General features: G+C 26.0%; 6 protein-coding genes across 6 annotated transcripts; 4 read left to right on the forward strand and 2 right to left on the reverse strand.

The window, feature by feature from the left end:
- Positions 1-196: 196 nt before the first annotated feature.
- Positions 197-724, forward strand: OCT59_022191 (uncharacterized protein; the record flags this gene model as incomplete). The annotated part of the gene is made up of 1 exon (XM_025324538.1): positions 197-724. The coding sequence occupies one exon, from the start codon at positions 197-199 to the stop codon at positions 722-724; it is 528 nt and encodes a 175-aa protein (XP_025185641.1).
- On the reverse strand, positions 708-3597 carry OCT59_022192 (uncharacterized protein; the record flags this gene model as incomplete). The annotated part of the gene is made up of 11 exons (XM_025333810.2): positions 708-1087; positions 1166-1442; positions 1523-1647; positions 1867-2096; positions 2174-2306; positions 2387-2398; positions 2472-2596; positions 2679-2745; positions 2855-3039; positions 3127-3399; positions 3489-3597. The coding sequence occupies 11 exons, from the start codon at positions 3595-3597 to the stop codon at positions 932-934; spliced, it is 1692 nt and encodes a 563-aa protein (XP_025185642.1). The 3' UTR covers positions 708-931.
- A 200-nt stretch (positions 3598-3797) lies between these two features.
- OCT59_022193 (uncharacterized protein) lies at positions 3798-4673 on the forward strand. The gene is made up of 3 exons (XM_025314231.2): positions 3798-3910; positions 3977-4094; positions 4179-4673. The coding sequence occupies exons 1-3, from the start codon at positions 3846-3848 to the stop codon at positions 4503-4505; spliced, it is 510 nt and encodes a 169-aa protein (XP_025185643.1). The 5' UTR covers positions 3798-3845; the 3' UTR covers positions 4506-4673.
- A 40-nt stretch (positions 4674-4713) lies between these two features.
- OCT59_022194 (uncharacterized protein) lies at positions 4714-5368 on the forward strand. Its single transcript, XM_025314232.2, has 2 exons — positions 4714-5007; positions 5079-5368. Exons 1-2 carry the CDS (start codon positions 4896-4898, stop codon positions 5258-5260), a joined length of 294 nt encoding a protein of 97 aa, XP_025185644.1. The 5' UTR covers positions 4714-4895; the 3' UTR covers positions 5261-5368.
- Positions 5369-6276: 908 nt separating this feature from the next.
- On the forward strand, positions 6277-10768 carry OCT59_022195 (uncharacterized protein; the record flags this gene model as incomplete). The annotated part of the gene is made up of 8 exons (XM_025314234.2): positions 6277-6803; positions 6932-7504; positions 7588-9336; positions 9431-9484; positions 9692-9883; positions 9976-10151; positions 10261-10334; positions 10438-10768. Exons 1-8 carry the CDS (start codon positions 6419-6421, stop codon positions 10766-10768), a joined length of 3534 nt encoding a protein of 1177 aa, XP_025185646.2. The 5' UTR covers positions 6277-6418.
- A 143-nt stretch (positions 10769-10911) lies between these two features.
- OCT59_022196 (uncharacterized protein) lies at positions 10912-16676 on the reverse strand (the record flags this gene model as incomplete). Its single annotated transcript, XM_066144663.1, has 15 exons — positions 10912-11263; positions 11340-11574; positions 11660-11793; positions 11896-12231; positions 12312-12662; positions 12740-12947; positions 13019-13158; positions 13230-13328; positions 13423-13615; positions 13685-14022; positions 14108-14417; positions 14500-14765; positions 14855-15397; positions 15468-16283; positions 16569-16676. The coding sequence occupies 15 exons, from the start codon at positions 16674-16676 to the stop codon at positions 11189-11191; spliced, it is 4152 nt and encodes a 1383-aa protein (XP_066006103.1). The 3' UTR covers positions 10912-11188.
- Between the last annotated feature and the right edge of the window lie 3064 nt (positions 16677-19740).

The following is a 19740-nucleotide window of genomic DNA, read 5'->3' on the forward strand; positions in this document are numbered from 1 at the left end:
GCAACAAACAATCATAATAATCATAATCTCCGAATAACTTTTGCTTTTGTATGTTTTGTAGTTTTGTATGCAATAGTATAATATATACTATGTAACCATCATACAAATTACCATCATACAAATTAATATTTATTTAAGTAAGTGTAATTCTCAAAAAAAAAAAAAGTAAAAAAAAGAAAAAAATTATAATATCACAATGCTGAACCACATAGTTCAAAGTTCATCTAGATTACAAACTATTTCTGCGAGTACCAATGGCATAACATCTTTTCTTAATCTAAGAAAAAGAAATCCTTTCTATTACAATATAAATATAAACAATCATAAAGATTATGTTCAAAATGAGAATATCCAATGTAATAATATAAATGAACGAACTATCTCACTCGCTGCAAAACATTTACGTATATCAACACCATCACCATTATTAGAGTTTAAAACTTCTAAAACTTCTTCATTTCGAAGTGATTATGATTTCTTAAGTGCATTTGGTATTTTGAAATCTGTACCAAGTCCTTCTAACAAAATCTTTTCTAATAAAAAAAGGTATATTTTATTCAATCCTCCATCACCAAAATCAAATATACTTGACGAACAATATTATATTAACAAACATAAATTTGGTGATAAAAAAGCAAATAAAAATGATTTTATTATTATGCCTACTGTTTTTATTTCTGATTATATGAACGAGGATATGGAAATATATGAAGATGATGGTTAGCTGATAGTTGATATATAGTTTTTTTTATTTTAGATTATTACAGTACAAAGTCATAAACTTTTATATTATGTTAAGGAGCATTTTTTTTTCATTTTTCACTATATATTAATTATTATAGAACAAATAAATAAGTGATCCCAACGTTGATTGGCTGGTATCAAACCACGTGACTTCCATTATCTCATGTCCAAACGCTGCCGTATGTTGTTATTGATCAAATAATTTGATTAACTCTTTCTTGTTAACTTTTCCCATAGCATTCTTAGGTAAATCTTGAACGATTTTTAATAAACTAGGTATCTTATATTTAGCCAATCTATCTTTAAGAAATTCTTTTAATATATTTAGATCCATCATAACGTCCTAATAATCAAAAATTTTTAATTTAAACAATCAAATAAAATATTTTTATATATTTATATATTTTCCTTTAACACTTACCTTGTTTTTTAATACAATTATAGCACCAATTCTCTGTCCCCATTCTGGGTCTTCAACTCCTAAAACACTAATATCTAATATATTTGGATGTGACAATAATACCCTTTCAATTTCCAACGCAGAAATTTTATATCCACCAGATTTAATAATATCAACACTTTTTCTTCCAAGTATTTTATATACTTTTTCTTTTTCGGTTATGATTGCTGTGTCACCTGTTTTAAACCATCCGTCTTGTGTAAATTCTTTTTGTGTAGCTTCAGGTTTATTCCAATACCTATTAATAAAAAAAAAGTTTTAATAACATATTATAATTAAATATAAATAAAAATAATAAAAACTATTTGGCACTCTTACTCTTTAAATACAGTTTGTCCTTTGATCTGAATTTCGCCTGGTGTTTCGGTTAAATTGGTAACATCTTTATCATCTTCAGAAATTAATCTTACTTGAACATTTGGTAAGGGTAGTCCAACACATCCCTATAAATAATTCCAATAAATATGATTCATTAAATTATGAATTCGGTTGATATTTTTATTTATCTCATCACTGTCATCAACCAACTGACACGCTATTCATGCGATAAAAATTTTCAGATACCGACAAATACTTAACATCTCCTAAAAATACCCGCCACTTCCAAAATATCAGTTCAACTTACATGAACTTACAATTAATTATAAAGATATTTTATTTACCTCAAATCTTCTTTCTTTATCATATTCATGACTCAAAGCCATTCCTACTTCACTCATCCCATATCTTTCTAAAAGTATTTGTCCACCACTAATTTCTTTCCAAGTATTTCTAAGTGGAGTGGGTAAAGCAGCTGATCCCGAAATCATCAATCTAAATTGTGAACAAGATTCTGTAGCTTTAGGTTTCAATTCATCAGACATATTATCATTATAATATTGAATTAATTTTGCTGCAAAAATGAGATACAACAAAAGTTATTAAATTTTACATTATTAAAAATAATTTCAGAATAATAATGTACTTTACAATAAATTGTGGGAACAGCCATAAATAATGAAAGATTTCTTTCAGGACTCATCCATCTATTCCATACTTCAGCTGCATCAAATTTCGGTAACATTTCAACAGTAGCTCCTGCATAAATAGCACATGTAAGTGCCTAGATAAATATGTCACGTAAGATATACAGTATAAAACTTCTATTAACTAAATCAATTATAAAAATTTACTTTAACTTACATTTAATATTCCCTGAGTGAAATAAAATAAATTAAATAAATAAGATATTTTAAATAATTAAATTTAATCATCAAAAAGTACTTACGTGTAAATGATGTAAAGGTAATACGTGCAATATTCTATCTTTTTCGCTCCATCTCCAAGCTTCAATAAGAGATGAAACTTGAGCTTTTATATTTAAATGTGTCGACACGACTCCTTTTGGTTTCCCTATAACGTGTATATATATACCTATTTAGAAAATATACATATATATATAATTAATTAATTAATTTAAATAATTATTAATTACCTGTAGTTCCGCTGGTGTATATGATTAAAGCTTTACGTGATTCTTCCATAGGAATTAACGATGGAGCCTAAATGATTAGATAAATTCTATAATTAGTTTAACTAATTTATTAAAAAAGTTAATTATCTAAAAACTTTAATATCCACAGTTCTTGATTCCCAATATAAACTCTGTACCTTATAATTTATTCCATCAAAATCACTATATTTTTCATTTTTATCTCCAACTAATATAAGATCATTTATTCCCGCATCTTTGGTCACATCTTTTATTTTATCATAAAAATCTGGATGTGTAATAACTGTAGATGCTTGAGAATCCTTTAATACATATAAAAGTTCAGATTGAGGATGCGTTGTACCTAATAATAAAATTAAAAATAAGAAACACAAATAATTTAAATAATTTAAATAATTTTTTTTAAAAAAAAAGAAAATTGATAACTTACATAAAGGAACAGCAATTCCTCCAGCTGACCAAATTGACCATTGAGATACAACATAATCATATCCATTTGGACATAAAAATGCTACACATTTCTCATTTAAAGTTTGTTTAAAAGATTTTTTTAATAAATTATTTCTAAATGATGATATATCAGAAACCAAATTTTGGTAAGAATGAGAAGTATTTGATTTTACATCAACAATAACAGGTTTTTGCAAAGATTGTGTTTCTGCATGTTTAAGAAGTTTTGTAAATAATGGAAGTGAAGGTAAATCTATTTCCCCGAGAGATAAAAAAACGAGAAAAGATTAGAACTAAACAAAAAAAAATAAAACAAAACTAAATAAAATATCGATAACTTACAATTATTGTTTTGACCTGAGGTGTAAAATCTACAATATTTTGGAATTAGGGAAGAAAGGAATTTATTATAATATTTATTATAATAATTGTTAGAATAATGAATAATCATGATTAAGGCGTGGAAAAAAAAATAATTAGATATCAAATATTATTGCATATGGTTAAGTGGCGCAATCATATGACTCTTGATAATAGAATATATCATAATGTCATAGTCGTATTGAAATCGTTTATACATTCATTATTATACAATTTTTTTAACTAAATTTCGCTAATAAATTCATTCATTTTCATTTTCTTTTTCCAAACAATCTTCTCTCTCTACTTCACAGAAATTGAAAAAATCATTCTTTTATAATGTTGGATTATTTACCCAATGAACTTATTATTGAAACATTCACATATGTATTATATTCTACAAGGTATGAAGTAAATTAAGATTTTTTTAATTTTATTAACAAAAATTAATTAATTTTTTTGCAAAAAAGTTATAAAGAACTTGCAAATTTAAGAAGGACAAACAAACGATGGAGAGATTGTATAAATTTTGTAATACGAAATGAAATAATAGCAACATATGGATTAGGAAAGAAATGGTGGTGTTGGGTAAGTATCAAATTAATTTTAATTTTTCTTTGATCATAAAAAAAAAACAAAACATTTTTAATTAATTTTATATTATTTGACAAGGTTAAAATATTGTATTCTGGCGAAGGGGGATTTTATACACATAATAATCCAGTATCATTTGATTGCATAGATAATACATTTTGTTTTAAAGTATCAGAAAAATTATTTTATCCCAGAAAAATTCGAAAAATTGCGGTAGAATTTTGTAATAATAAAGTTTATTATTGTTCAGAAATTATTATTAAAGTAAATAACATAAAGAATAAACAAGTTCATAAGAATGATTCTGGAAGTGTACATTTTGTTAATAATAAAGAGATTGGAGAGATTAAATTGGATTATATTAAGGTCAAAGATAATATTTTGTTTAGTAGAGTTAGATTATAAAATTATTGTTGTAAATCACGTGTATTTTAGTTTATTATGTAAATTCCTCGTGACAATTGAATCAATATTACGCCTAACTTAGTACCTATAAATTTTTAATTAGATTAAATTAACATAAGATCAACATTAATAAATCCAAATATAATAAATGAATAAATTACCTTTCACAAAAAAAAAAGTTTTTTTTACGATCTTTTTTTTTATTTTTAAACTTTAATTGTGCATAAAAACATTTCATTTCGGAAAATTTTTTCTCGAACGATCTATATTTGATATAAATAGAAAAAGTTCTTTACTTTAAAGAGAAGAATAATAAAAATTTTTATGTTATTTATGATCAAATAATTCGATTATTTATTTATTTATTTTCTCCCTTTTTTTGGATAGATAATGTCTCAACAAACAAATTCATCATCATCTAATGCACAATCACAAATTAAATATGAATCTTTAAATCGTAGAATTATAAGAAAATTTAAGGAACAACCATTAATTCCACTTGGTATTATAATATTTATTTCTTATTATTATATTATTATGTTATAATTTATTTACTTAAATTGAATGATTTAGGAATGTTTGCAACAGTATTTGCATTAGTTGGCGCAACAATAGGTTTTACTAGAGGAGATTCAACTACTATGCAACGATTTTTAAGATTTAGAGTAGCAGCTCAAGGATTTACTGTTGTAGCATTAGCTGGCGCTCCAGTTTATTATCAAATTAATCGTTATATTAAAAAGAATCAAAATTAGTTGAGGGAAGGATGTGTTTTTGGACTATATGACTAGGAGATTATATTATTTTTTGTATAATCAAAAAATTTTTTTATTTTTTATTAAATATTCCGTTAGATATGTCATATACATGTGGCGCAATACATTAATTTATATTATAAACTGACCGCACACTCAGCGAGATTGTAAAGGGGGCGGTGTAAGAAAAACAAAGTAATAACAAATACGCCATCAGGAATGAATCCACCAATCAACAATCGAATAAATTTTAGTGGATGGGTCGTCAAATTAAATTCTTTAAAATTCTCAAAATTCTTTCTTCAAATTCCCTTGATAAATTTTAATAACTATTTCTTTTTTTTTTTCTTTCCATAATAAATCAATTTGATCCGATTTATTATGAGAATAATTCAATTAAAAAAAGAAAAATAATTATTTTCCAGCACAAATCAAAATAAAAGCATATAATCATATCGATAAAGAGTTATAAGAATTATGAATTTCAAAATTCCAAAATTCGAAAATTTGAAGATTCCATGATCCTACTGTTCAAATTCCGATCTCAACCGGAAAGGTTATGAAAAGTTATGTAATATGGATCATCCATTCAGTACTATTTATAGTATTAATAAATTAGAAACATCTCTTCGAAATAATTTTTTTCTTTTTAGAAATAATAAATGCTTATAGGGGTAAAATAAAATTCAAACGCGACTGGACAGACTATAACATGCTTTTTTTTTAATATTTACCTAATACATATAACAATAGTTTATTTAATCTTTTTTTTTTTTAATAATATTATGATATGATTAATGACATTCTTATTACGTCAGTATCATTTTTGTAACTATTTTAGGTTGGAGGGCTGTAATTTTATTTAAATAATATTTAATTGTTAAAGCCATGAATACAATGAAAAAACAATAATCTTGCGCATTTTCGGTTAACTTCAAATTAAAATTATTTGATCATTATTTATCTTGCGCCACGATAGGGATTAATTCATACCATTTATATAAAACATATATATTAAATAAGGTGTTTTTCTCGTTTGGAATCTCGCGAAAAAAAAAATTTTAATTTTTTTTTTTCCAAATTCGAATAAATAATAACAAATAATAATATTAATTATTAATAATAATTTATTAAATTAAATTATATTTCTCTTTAATAATGGAAAAGGAAATGGAAATGGAAGTACCTTTAATTATTGTAGAACCAAATGATGAAAATATAGGAATTAACTTACAAAGATCATCACGAGGCTTTGAAAATTATTATTTGAATAATAATTTACCTCCACATAATTCAAAAAAAATTACAAAAATTGTTTGTTCATCAGATACAAATTACGTTGTCACGTTTAGTGAAGAAGATAAATCAATTCATGGTTGGCCTATTCATGATGATGATTTTGAAGATGAAAAAGAAGGGAAAAGTGGGAAAGAAATACGTTATAATTCTAGATTTCAGAAAGAAGAATTATCTGATTTGTTAATGGTTAGTAACGATAGATACGTTTTAGTTAGGATTTCTAAAAAGGAGCAAGATGAATTCAGTAAGTTATAAAATATTATGATGAATTTTATATTTTTATTCTATTTTTTTTTTACGATTTTATTTATACACTTTTACCCTTTTTTACCTTTTTTACCCTTTTTTTACCCTTTTTTACCCTTTTTTCAGGAATCGTTAAATTGGATGAAAAAGAAAATGAGATATTTTATGTTAAAGGAAATCCTGCTTATGATCAAGGAACGTTCATATCTTCAAATAATGATTTTTTTATCATTTACAAAAAAGAATTGGAGGCTTACGTTTATCATACCAGTCAAGTTATTGTTAATAAACGTGAAACGAATAATGAATATAATAGAGATATTACCACCATTTGGCAAATAAAATCAAAGTATAAATTCGTATTTCCTCAACAATTTTGGCAAAAAGAAATAAGACCACCCATAGGATTTTTTTTAACACCTGAAAAACTATTTTTAACATATAAAGGATCAAATATATTGTCACAATGGGATTTATCTACAATGACATTTGAAAAACAATATTTATTAGAATTAAATAAAAGGAATATACATCCTGCCGCTAAAGTAGATGATGATATTTTTGAACTTAAACAGACTATGGTTGTTGATGGTTCCAAAAAAAATATTATGGCCATTCATGGTTATAGTACATTTAATTATGAACATCAAATTTTAGTTTATAGTATGGTGACGGAATTTAAAATTTCGTCATATACAAGTAAGTATTTTCATATAAAATAATGTTATATTTTATATTTTATATTTTATATAATATAATTCCTTATTTTTTTACTCTTATAGTACCTTCGGAGAATTCAACTTCGAATATCTCAATTGTTGGCACGAGTAAGAATGATGGAGGTTTATTAATTTATGGATTTAATGCCGAAGGGAAACCAGAATATTTTTTACATGATCTCAATGACCTTGACTTTTGCGAAAATGCTGAAACGATTTCTAGTATTATACCAGATCAAGTAGATGCTCAATTGGTCGTTAATAAGGAATTAAGTGATAAAATCGTTATCGCAAAAGATAGTAAATTAATAGTTCACAATATCAGCGAGGAAGAATTGAAAATGTTACGAGATAAATTGAAATTAAAAAAATTAAAAAAAGATCAATCTGATAAAGATTTTAAATATTATCCTTATCCTTATCCTTCGTCTATTGTAAAAACAATATTAGAAATGCTTGAAGGTTTAGATTGGAATAGATCTGCCGATCTTCCAGAAGAGTACACGTGCAAAGAATTAGATAGTATTAAATGGAGCGTTAATCATTGGAAAAAAACGGGGAAAACTGCTATTAAAGTGTCAGAATTGATATATGTTGATAATGAATCTGGTAAAAAATTATGTGAATGGAAAGAACTTGATGAATTTAAATATTTTCCGCCTAGAGAAATTTTTGTTTTTGCATGTAAATGTATTGAAAATGGAGATTTAATTATGATCACAAAACAAGGAATTAGAATTTTTACAATTATTCAACCTTCAAAGAAAATTAAAATGAGATACTTTTGGGATAATGATCGTTGGAGAGAAATTTGGAAATCTTCAAAGAAACTTGAAAAACCTTTTGATTTTGATCAAGTAAAAGTTGAATTGTCTCGAAGACGTAATAAACTTCCTCCTCTAGATATTACTAGATTAATTGAATTATATGAAACCTTTTATGTAGAAAATAATTATAGAATTTGGCCTTTTAAAGATTTATTAAGAAATTACTTACAAGATACTACAACACTCGCAAAATATGGAAAAAAAATTTTATATAAGGCGATTGATGCGAAAAAAGGGAATATTGTAGAACTTATTTGTAATATGTGTTTAAACTTTCTTGAAAAAGATTCGGATAATTTTTATTTACTAAGAATTATCGTTAAATGTTTACCTAAATTACAACAAAATTATCCTGACATTGTAGCAGAATTTATGGCAAAATCCTCAATGATATTGGATCATCAATGTTTTATTGTTACTAATTCTGAGTATACTCTTATTCATGGTTATTCGAGGGATGTTATGATTTATGAAAAAAATACTTTTTGGGATCATTATCATCAAATTCAATTTTTTTATTATAAAATTTATAATATTATAAAAAATGTAATAGAAACAATATCAGGAGGAGAAGAAGAAGAAAAATTTGGTATTCCAGTAGTTGTATTTTTAATTCCTCTTTATAAATTTTCTAGTTTTTCAACAAATTTTGATTTATATCATGATATTTATAAACCGAAATCTAATGCTTTTGTTGATATGCATTATCCTGCTTTTTATAAAGAATGGAATGCTGAAGCTTTATTAAATTTTAAATGGCATACTTATGGAAAATATTATTATTACACTCATTGGGTTTGGTTTCTTATATATTTATTGATGTTTTCCATTGGTACGACTGCTTCCTCATCCGTTTTATCTGCGGGAATGAGAAATATTCTTCTTAGTGCCAGTATCATTATTGGATTTGTATTTTTCTCGTTCGAAATCAGAGATTTTTTTTGGAGGCCAAGAAAATATTTAAAGAATTTTTGGAATTTATTTGGTATGACAATTATTCTTATATTTTTTTCTTATATTTTTTTCATTATTTTTTGAAATGAGTATTAAAAATATAATTTTCTTTTTCTTTTTTTTAGATTGTGGGGCATATTTATTTCCAATAGTAACTTCAATGTATTGGTTAAAATATGGTAAACCACCTTTATGGTTACCAACATTTTCAAATTTATTAGTAGATTTAAAATTTTTATTATTTTTTAGAGTATTTGAATCATATGGTCGATATTTTGCTATTATGTTAGGAGTAGCAAAACATGTTTTCTCTTTTGTAATGATATTATTTATTATAATAATTAGTTTTGCTCACGCATTCTATATTTTATTAACTCCACAACAAGATGTTGACCTAAATTCACCAGTTATAAACAATGATAGGAATAACCCTTGGTTATTAACTGATCAATATTATCAAATTAACTCTGATGGAAGTTATAGTAAAAGTCCTGTACTCGTAAGACAACCTGATAGTTCTACTAATATGTTTGCTTGGCCTCAAACTTCTTTATTGGCTATGTATTTATTACTTACAGGTATTTGATATTTATTATTATTATATTTTATTATTGATTATTTTTATTATTATTGATTATTAATATATTTATTCATGTTTTTTTCTTTTTAGGGGATTCAAGTTCATTATCATCATTTCCTTATTTAGAACGTCATTCTTTGGCCCTTTTAACAATAACGTTTAGTTTTTTTACCGTTATTTATTTAATGAATTTATTTATTGGATTATTAAATAATGCTATTGAAGTAAATAATGATCATGCTAATTATTTAATTGAAAAATCTAGAGTATGTATTTATTTTTTTAAAAAAAAGGGTTTTTTAAAAAATTTTATCATCATTTATTATTATTATTATTAAGAAACATGTATTTAATCTTTAATTCTATTCTATTTAGATTATAGGAGAGATTGAATTATTTCATTTATTTCCACATCAAAGAAGATGGAGGACTTGGTTTCCTGATGTAATGTAAGTAAAAATTTATTTTAAAACCGTTTTTGTATATTTTTACATATTTTTACATATTATACATTTATTTATTTATTTATTTAACTTTTATTATTATTACTAGTTATTATGAAGTTCCAGTCGATGAAGTTAGGAAACAAATTCACCAATTAGATAGTACTGCACGATCATCATCAAATTACAGTCCTATAATAAGTTCAAGATTAAGAGATATAGTTGATGTTCCTAAATCTTATAATCAACAACAACAAGATTTATTAAGTGAATTTGAAGCTATAAATAGTTTCTTGAAAAAGATAAATGGTGAAGGAATTCACAGACAATTTAGTATTTCAAGCATAGGAAATACTTCCAAACTTTTCAAACCGGGAACACCTGGAACACGTGATATCAAAACTTATTTTAGTGATCCCGATGGAACCTACATTGATTAGATCAGTGATTTTTTTTTTAATTAATAGATTTTTATTTTTTTTTTTATTTATTTATTTTTAAAAAAGATACATTTTTGAAATAATCTTGCTACTCAAAGAAAAAATAATACTAAAATAAAAATTATTGTCTAGAAATAAAAGTTAAATAAAACATTTATCAATTATTTAATATACTGTATGTACATATTTAAATTAACTTGAATGAAATTTATTGTTTACAATTAATTTTTTTTTTTTTATGTTTATACTAATTCTAACATTGTTAATTAATGAAATGCGATAATAAAGTAGCAATTTTTATGATGAAAAACTTTCACTAGTAATTAATTACAATGTATTCATCGCACGATATTTATTATTTTAATATCAAAAAGTCCTCGATCAAAATATTGATTACTCCTTTCTAACCAATATCCTTAATCATAAATCCATGCCTTCAGTATTTGGAAATTCACCACTTGGACATAGTTCATCCAGCTTGCCATTAAATGCCTCCTATTTAATAATTAGGATTATAAGAATTATTAAGTATTAAGTAAACTGTGATAAAAAATTTTTAATGAATACATACCTGCATCTTGTCGGCATCAATAAAGACCTGTGATCCCTCTTCATTAAATGTTCTTGCATTATTAAACATGAGACTCCAGTCTTCTCGAAATTGTTTTACTGATTTATAATAATTGTTTTTGATTCTCTTTTTTATTGTATCCATAGCAATAGGTTTGGTAATTATTTGGTAATAAAATGGATAATCCTTCTTACTAGGAAGCACTAAAAATAAGAATGCACGTTGTCGAGGTTCACTATTGATATAATTTTTATAAGCGTTAATGAATAATGTAAATATTTAAATATAGTAACCAGCTTAGAATTACAATATATACAAACCCTTCAGAATCTTCTGTGAGACTTTCAACGGTAGAATAACACTGCATAAAGACTCGCTTCATTTGCTCCTGCTGTGATGAACCTTCTTGTGTATTATCATCATCATGAACTTTTTTGTTTGTTTTGCGTTTCTTCTGTCAAAGATAATAATATAATATTAGAATCGTCACACAAAAAATAAAAATATAAAATATAAAATATAAAATGAATAAATATACTATAATCGTCGTATTTACATTTTTAGGTTGATCTGAGGAACCGCCAAAATCAACGATTTCTATTCGCTTACTTTTACCCTTCTTTTTAGAAGACTTAGATAGTGTTGACTCGGATATATCGTCTGTAACATGTGTATCATCTTTACGTGGTCTTCCCCGTTTCTTTTTAAATTCCGATATTTCAACATTTGTTTCTTCATATTGTGTCGTTAACTGTTGTTGTTGTTGTTGTTGCGCAGGTTTCGGTGTTTCTTGGGTATGTGTTTTTTGATTTTTCTTTGCTAAACGGCGTTTCTTTGCTGCTTGTTTTTTGGCTATCATTTCATGAACATCTATATCATCATCTTGTATAGCCTATAACGTGACAATTTAAGAAAACTTCTTAATATTCATATTTTTTAATATCACCATATATTTAAAAATAGTAAACTTACGTTAACCCATTGATCTTCTGTTAATCCGTCATCATAGTGAACATCTCCTCTTGGTCTTTGTCCGCGACCATATTCAGTAGCGTCATCTTCAGGCTGAATTACGGTATCATACTCTTTCATGTAAACATTTGGTAATTCCTTTTCTTCTATTAATCTATCCGGGCGTTTTCCTCTTCCTCCTGATGCACGCCATTCGGCTTCTTCTTTAGCGGCTCTTTGAATATCCATTTCTTTGAATAATGTCAACTCACCATCATTTCGAGAAATGATTTCATTGAGCTCATCATCATCAAGTTCATCTTCCTCTTCTACATCATTTGCTTCATCATTATCTCCTTCTAAGAGTGATCGCTATGAATAAGTTCAAGATTTAATTAATTTATGAAAATATTATAAAATAACGATATTAATTATATAGTTGTACACACCAGGAATGCTTCCCGTTCTTCCGCTGTACTCTTATTATCAAATTTACCAGCCTGAATTACTTTACCATCGATATCAAGCTTATATTGTGCTCGTGCTAATATAGTTTCTTCAATTGACTTTTGAGAAATAAGCCGTAAAATGCGAACTTCCTTTGTCTGACCAATACGATGTGCACGATCTTGAGCTTGTAAATCCTGATGTGGATTCCTGAAATTATTAAAACATTAATTATATATAGATTATTAAAATAGGATATTAGAAGTATATTAAAATCCTACCAATCTGAATCGAAAATTATTACAGTATCCGCTGACTGCAAGTTCAAACCTAAACCACCCGCACGTGTACTTAACAAGAATACAAAATACTCGGAATCTACTGCATTAAATTCATTTAGCTTAATTGAGCGATCCTCGGCCTTAAATTTTAAAAAAAGTATTTTATTATTAATGATTCTAACGTTATATCGTTGAATGTTAGGTTAAATACCTTTGTTGTACCATCCAGACGAAGATATTTATAACCTCTATAATTAAGAAAATCTTCCATAATAGTCATTATAGCAGTCATTTGAAAGAAGATCAGTACCTAAAATTTTGGTACGATCCATAAATATACAAGTGTATGTCAGAACAAAATATTGTGTAAACAGATATTTAGTAAAAATAAAATATTTAATTACCCTATGACCTGTCTTTTCAAATTTTGGCAATATCCTGTCCAATAACTCAAACTTGCCCGAAACACGGTAAAGCAACTGATTATTAACTTTATAAGGATTTAAATCTGTCTCGACTTCTTCAAAAACAAATGGATGATTACATATTTTTCGCAATTGCATAATTGTATTATTAAGGCCCTTAATACCGGTTTTCCTAATTTAGGAAATTTTTTAAATAACCTTAATAATCTTTCATGCGAATAAAACTGATATGATGACTTACCCTTTTTCTCCAGTATTTACAAACAATACTCCATGCCTTTTCATTTGACTGTATAATTTCAGTTGCAAAGCTGAAAGCTTGCATTTCACTACTCGTTCAACTTTATCAGGTAATTCCGATTCTACATCCTTTTTCAAACGACGTAAAAGGAAAGGTCTTAAAACCTTGTGTAAACGTCTAATGATAAGCAATGACTCTTCTTCATTTAATGCTATTTTTTCTTGACCAACTATACCATTAGCGAATGGTGTATTAAACCACTCATCAAAACTCTTCACAGAGTCAAATATCTTCGGTAAAATAAAATTTAATAGCGACCACAGTTCAGGAAGGTTATTCTGTTAAATCATAAAATAGAGAAAATAAGTATTGTTGAATTGATCAAAAATATTATAAATAATTAAATGAACAAAAATCTTTTACCTGTAAAGGTGTTCCCGTCAGAATTAACCGATATCGACATTGATAATTATTTGTCAATATTATAGATAATTTCGAGTTGACATTTTTCATGCGGTGACCTTCGTCGATAATGACATATACCCAACGAATTTTACTTAAAATTGTTTTATCTTTTATAATATATTCATAAGTCGTTAGAAGAACTTGGAAGTTAACATGTTTAATGAATTGGTGTTGGAGTGCTTTTCGAACGTTCGGGGCTCCTTTATAAACACATTTTCTTACAGTAGGTGCCCATTTCTCAAATTCCATTGTCCAATTAGTTAAAGTGCTAATAAGATAATAAACATTGATCATGAATATTACTAAAACAAGAATAATAATTACAAACATACATATTTTCTCTTACTTACGACAAAGGAACAACAATCAAAAATGGACCATTTTGCTTTTTTCTCTCAATAAGATAAGTAACTAATGAAATAGTTTGAATAGTTTTTCCAAGACCCATTTCATCAGCAAGAATACCATTTAAACGATTATTATACAGTGAAATCATCCACTGAAGACCTTTAACTTGATATTCTTTGAGAGTACCACCTTCCATCATATTTGGTTGCTCGACCTCCTCATGAATTCTATGAGCAACGGCATAATAATCTATTTTTTTACCATTATGCTAACGCAAAAAAAAATGGGTGTATTTTTATTAGGTTGAAATTAACAGAAATACAAATTAACTTCATAAAATAAAATACAGCAACTTACTACAATTTCCACATTTTCATCATCATCCATTAATTCAATTTCACCCCTGACAGATGGATCATTATGCAATTCGTCGTTTTGTTGTGCGACAACAGCTTGAGCCAAGGAATCTAAATATGAATCTGTTTGTTTCAACAAATGCGTGATTCTTTTATCCTTGGTTTGATCAATAAGTTTAAGATAAGCTTCTTCATCATCATTTTTCAAGGCTTTAATACGTTCTTTGGAAATACGCTCCATTCTCTTCTGTTCTTCTTTCTCAATTTGTGAATGGAACGCCAAAACCATACGCCCAAATTTCATTTGTTTTAATTGATGTGTACGATGCCACGCCTGCATTTCATTACGATGATTAATAATACTTTGCAAGTAATCCAAATGTTTTTGTACTTGTTTACGTTGTCTTTCTTCTCTTTGCTGTTTCTCAAGTCTGTCAGTAATTCTTGCATCCCTAATAGATGATTTTTTCATTTTCTTATATGCAGTACGATCGGACGTTGATATTGGCGTAGATCTACCAATACTAATTACTTCTTGTCGAAGCTATAAAAAAAAAAAATTAATAATTAGATTTATATGGGGGAAACTTTTTATGAATTGTATAAAATCATACCTTCCGTTGTTTATGTAATACTTTTAACCCCTTATATTCTATTAATGCTCGCAGTTTATCTCCGTTTTTATATTCATTATTGTTAAAAAGTTCGAGTTCACGAATCCTTTGCTGAGCTACAAACTCTATACTTCGATTTCTTTCAGCAGCAATCTCCTGAGGATCAATACCAACGGGCATGATAGATGGTATCAGCATTCTTTGTTGACGTGATTCATGTGAAAATAATTGGAATGGTTTTAAATATGTGTGAGGATTTGTATAAGAATTAAACGGTATACTTGATCCTGTAGGATTTGGAGGAGAACTTATATCTGCGGATGATGTTGAAACAATTGAAGGTGCTTGCTGAGTATGATGATTATTAGATGATTCTACTATTTTTCCTGGTAATGATATTGATCCTACTATATCTTGTGCTGATATACCCTGTACTTGGCTTGGACTAAACATTGCTTTTTGTAATAATGGTGGCACAGGAAGAGCACGAGATATTAATTTGAATGCCAAAATCTGATATTTTAAGGACATTAGCTGATCAGCAGATAAAGGAGTCGGGGATACTTGTTGATTCTGAAGATTTTGTGTATTCATCGTTGATGTTAGTACTGTTGAATGAGTATTACCGGTGTCGACACTCTCGCCTCCATTAATACCACTACTACCGACAGAAGGAACAGCCGCTATATTCTGTTGTTGTTGTTGCTGTTGTTGCTGTTGTTGTAGTGCTCTTAAATTGTGAAAGGTTTGAACAGCTTGAGCAAATTCAGGGTTATTAGCCTCCGTATCGCCACGCGCTTGCATAGTTTTAATTTTCTGAAGATAACATAGGCAGAATTAGCAACATATTTAAATAATATATCGTAAAGTGTAACATTAAATTTTTACACGAAAATATTTTATTTATTTGTATAATTGTCATTAATAAAAAAATAATATTCTTAATATTTTTATTAATTATTATAAAATATCGTAACCAAAATATAATCTAAAAGTCACACAAGCTTTTTCCAGAAAAAAAAATAAAATAAAAAGCGAATAATTTTGTTCGAAAAGAGATGATCTGAAAACAGTTCATCTTAAACTAATAAAAAAACTTACCGCTAGTAAGGTTTGTATGTTTTGTATGTTTTGTATGTTTTCGCGAGTGAACTGACGACTGAGGTTGCCTGTAACACCGACAGAGTTGACCTGTTGACTAGGGTTCATTGGTTGTATGATATTAGATACTAGTAGGGAAAATGTGGGGAAAGTACTATAAAATACCGAACTGTTGAAAAATCAGGAATAAAATAATTATTCTATAAATAACAATAAAAAATGTCGATCGGTCATAAAAGGTCAAATTGATTTGTCAGCTAATTATAGTACTAGTACCAGTATGAAGTTTTCGCCGAACTCCGAGCTATCTTTCGATATCACTATTTAATATCATTGGTTGAAAAATGATTGACAAATTTAAATTTAGGTCGGATCTAAATATAAAATGGAACCTTGGAGTTGGGTCTGAATTCTGGAACACTTCTGGAACAAACTTCTTTTGGTATATCGGATTTTTTGATGAAACGGATGAGTCCGATCCAGCTGCGTAATTTGATTGAATTAGCAAAATTATGAAGATTTGTGCTACAAACAAGAGTGCCTCCATACATACAAACAGAAATTGGTAGATAAGAATCCGTTCGTTCAGTGTATTATTCTACGTGACGATATTCAAAAATCCAGCAATGCGTATTTCCTTTGCTTCGGATTACTAACAGTACAGTAAGGTTGAATCTACGAGTGCATTAACGTGAATTTTAGTTGTGCGAAATTGTGTGATGGAATTGTCGACTAATGTTACATCTTTTTTAATTGGAAGTACCTATTTGTCATTCGTGAAGTTACTATTGTTAGAAATTTGATAAAATTTTTTAAATGTAAAAAGGCAAAAAAAAAAAATATATAATGTAAAAATATATTATACTATTACTTTTATTACTGTATTTAGAAAAATTATTAATAAAATTTTGAATTTGAATTTTTATAGAACCCCTGAATACGAAATGGGATAATTCTCCTAATATATAAATATAATTATATACATTTTTGCCATTTTAATACTAGAATTTTTGAAAATTTAATCCAAATGCTTTATTTTAAAATTATATTAAATTATCTAAAAATCTGTTAAAATTATGTATGAAACTAAAATTAGATAATTTGACCTTGATTTTCAGTTAAATCGGATGTTAAATGATTATCTACAATTATTAAAAAAAAACAATAATGAAAGTATATTGAAATATTTAAGTATTTAGAATTAAAATTTGATAATTTATAGCTTATTTAAAAGCTTTAATTAAATAAATTGAAATGGTAATAAAATTTCACCCAAAATTTTTAAACAATTAGATTTATTTTATTAAAAAAATTCTAAATATATATATATATAAATATAAATATATATTTTATAAGTTATTGTAATTTGAAATTTATATTATTCTATAATAATTGTTTAAAGTCATATAATATAATGTAATTTTAATTATTTTAACTTTAACTTTTAAGCCTTTTAAACTAAAATATTTTAACTGAAATATTTTAATAACTATTAAGTCTTACTTTTAAATTTATATACTAAAGATTTTAATAATTTTATATAATTTTAATAAATTTTTTTTTATTTTTTTTATAATTTATTAAATAAAAATATAAAGTATATAAAAATATATGTATAATAATAGCTAAATATTTATAATTTTAATTAAATTATAAAAATCTAATATTTATAAATTACATAATTTATATAAATATAATAAAAGATTTTAATTTAATAATTATATAATATATATAAATTTTTTAATAAGTTTATATTTTTATAATAAAATAAATAAATTAATTAAAATTACTCAAAATACAGTCACCTCTCTCTACAGCGAACTTTGATATAGCGAATAATACAATATAACAGATTATCTGTGTGGTACTAATTTTAAATATGAAAAAAACCTTGATATAATGAAGTTTACTATTTATTTACTGTATAACATAGTATGAAGTAAAGTATATAAATTGTCATATACAAAATGAACCTTTTTATAACAAATTTTTTTTTGGTAAAATAAAGATTTTATTTATTAAATTTCCTTTTAAAGCAAATTTGCACTACACATTTACCACATATTTTGCCCATATTGTTTTTATACTGAAATATTAATAAAACACTTTCATCTTTAAAATCGGTGGCTGAAAACCCCATCTTTACAAAAAAATAAAAAAGAAAGAATGTTAGTAAAACGTTCTTATACAAAATTTCTACTAAATACAATATCCCTAAGTTCCACCTACCTTTGAAATCGCCTAGAAGCCGTGGCTAAATAGTCCGTTCCTACAAAAATAAAAAAAAAATGTTAGAAAAATGTTCTTATATTAAATTACTAAATACAATACTCCCAAGTTCCATCCACCTTTAAATCGCCTAGAAGTCATAACCAAATGGTCCGTTCCTATAAAAATAAAAAAAAGAACGTTAGCAAAATGTTCTTATACTAAATTACTAACTGAAATACAATAGTACTCCCAAGTCCCACCTACCATTGAAATCGCCTAGGAGCCATAGCCAAATAGTCTGTTCCTACAAAAATAAAAAAAAAGAACATTAGCAAAACATTCTTATATTAAATTACTAAATACAATAGTACTTCCAAGTCCCACCCACCTTTGAAATCATAAAAGCCATGGCCAAATGATCTGTTCCTACAAAAATAAAAAAAAATTAGTTTATAAATTTTTTTTTATAAATGAAAATTGATTGGAAATAGATTGGCAAATCATATAAATTACATGATCCATATATTCAATATGCCCATACTAAAAAATTCGTTATACTATACCGAATAATTCATTATAGCATTAACAAATTTGCTTATAATAAAGCCCTGATTAGCTAGGATAGAGAGTTCATTATATCGAAAGGGGACTGTATATATAATTTTATAAAAAATATAATATTAGCATTTTATTAAAATCTTTATTTAAATTTTAATTTATAATTTATTTATAATTTTAAAGTTATTTGAATCTTTGTTTTTTTTATTAATTTATATAATTATATTATATTTTAAAAAAAAAATTATATTTAAATATAAAAAATTATAAAAAAAGTTTAAATTCTAATAATTTAATTTTACTAAACTTTTTTTTTTTTTTTTTTGCAAGGTAGTGCAATTTGTGAATTTATTAATTATATAAAAGACAGAAAGTTCCATTACATGTATAATTAATTTGTTTA

This window comes from Rhizophagus irregularis, chromosome 31 (assembly GCF_026210795.1).
Source record: "Rhizophagus irregularis chromosome 31, complete sequence".
Taxonomy (NCBI): Eukaryota; Fungi; Glomeromycota; class Glomeromycetes; order Glomerales; family Glomeraceae; genus Rhizophagus; species Rhizophagus irregularis.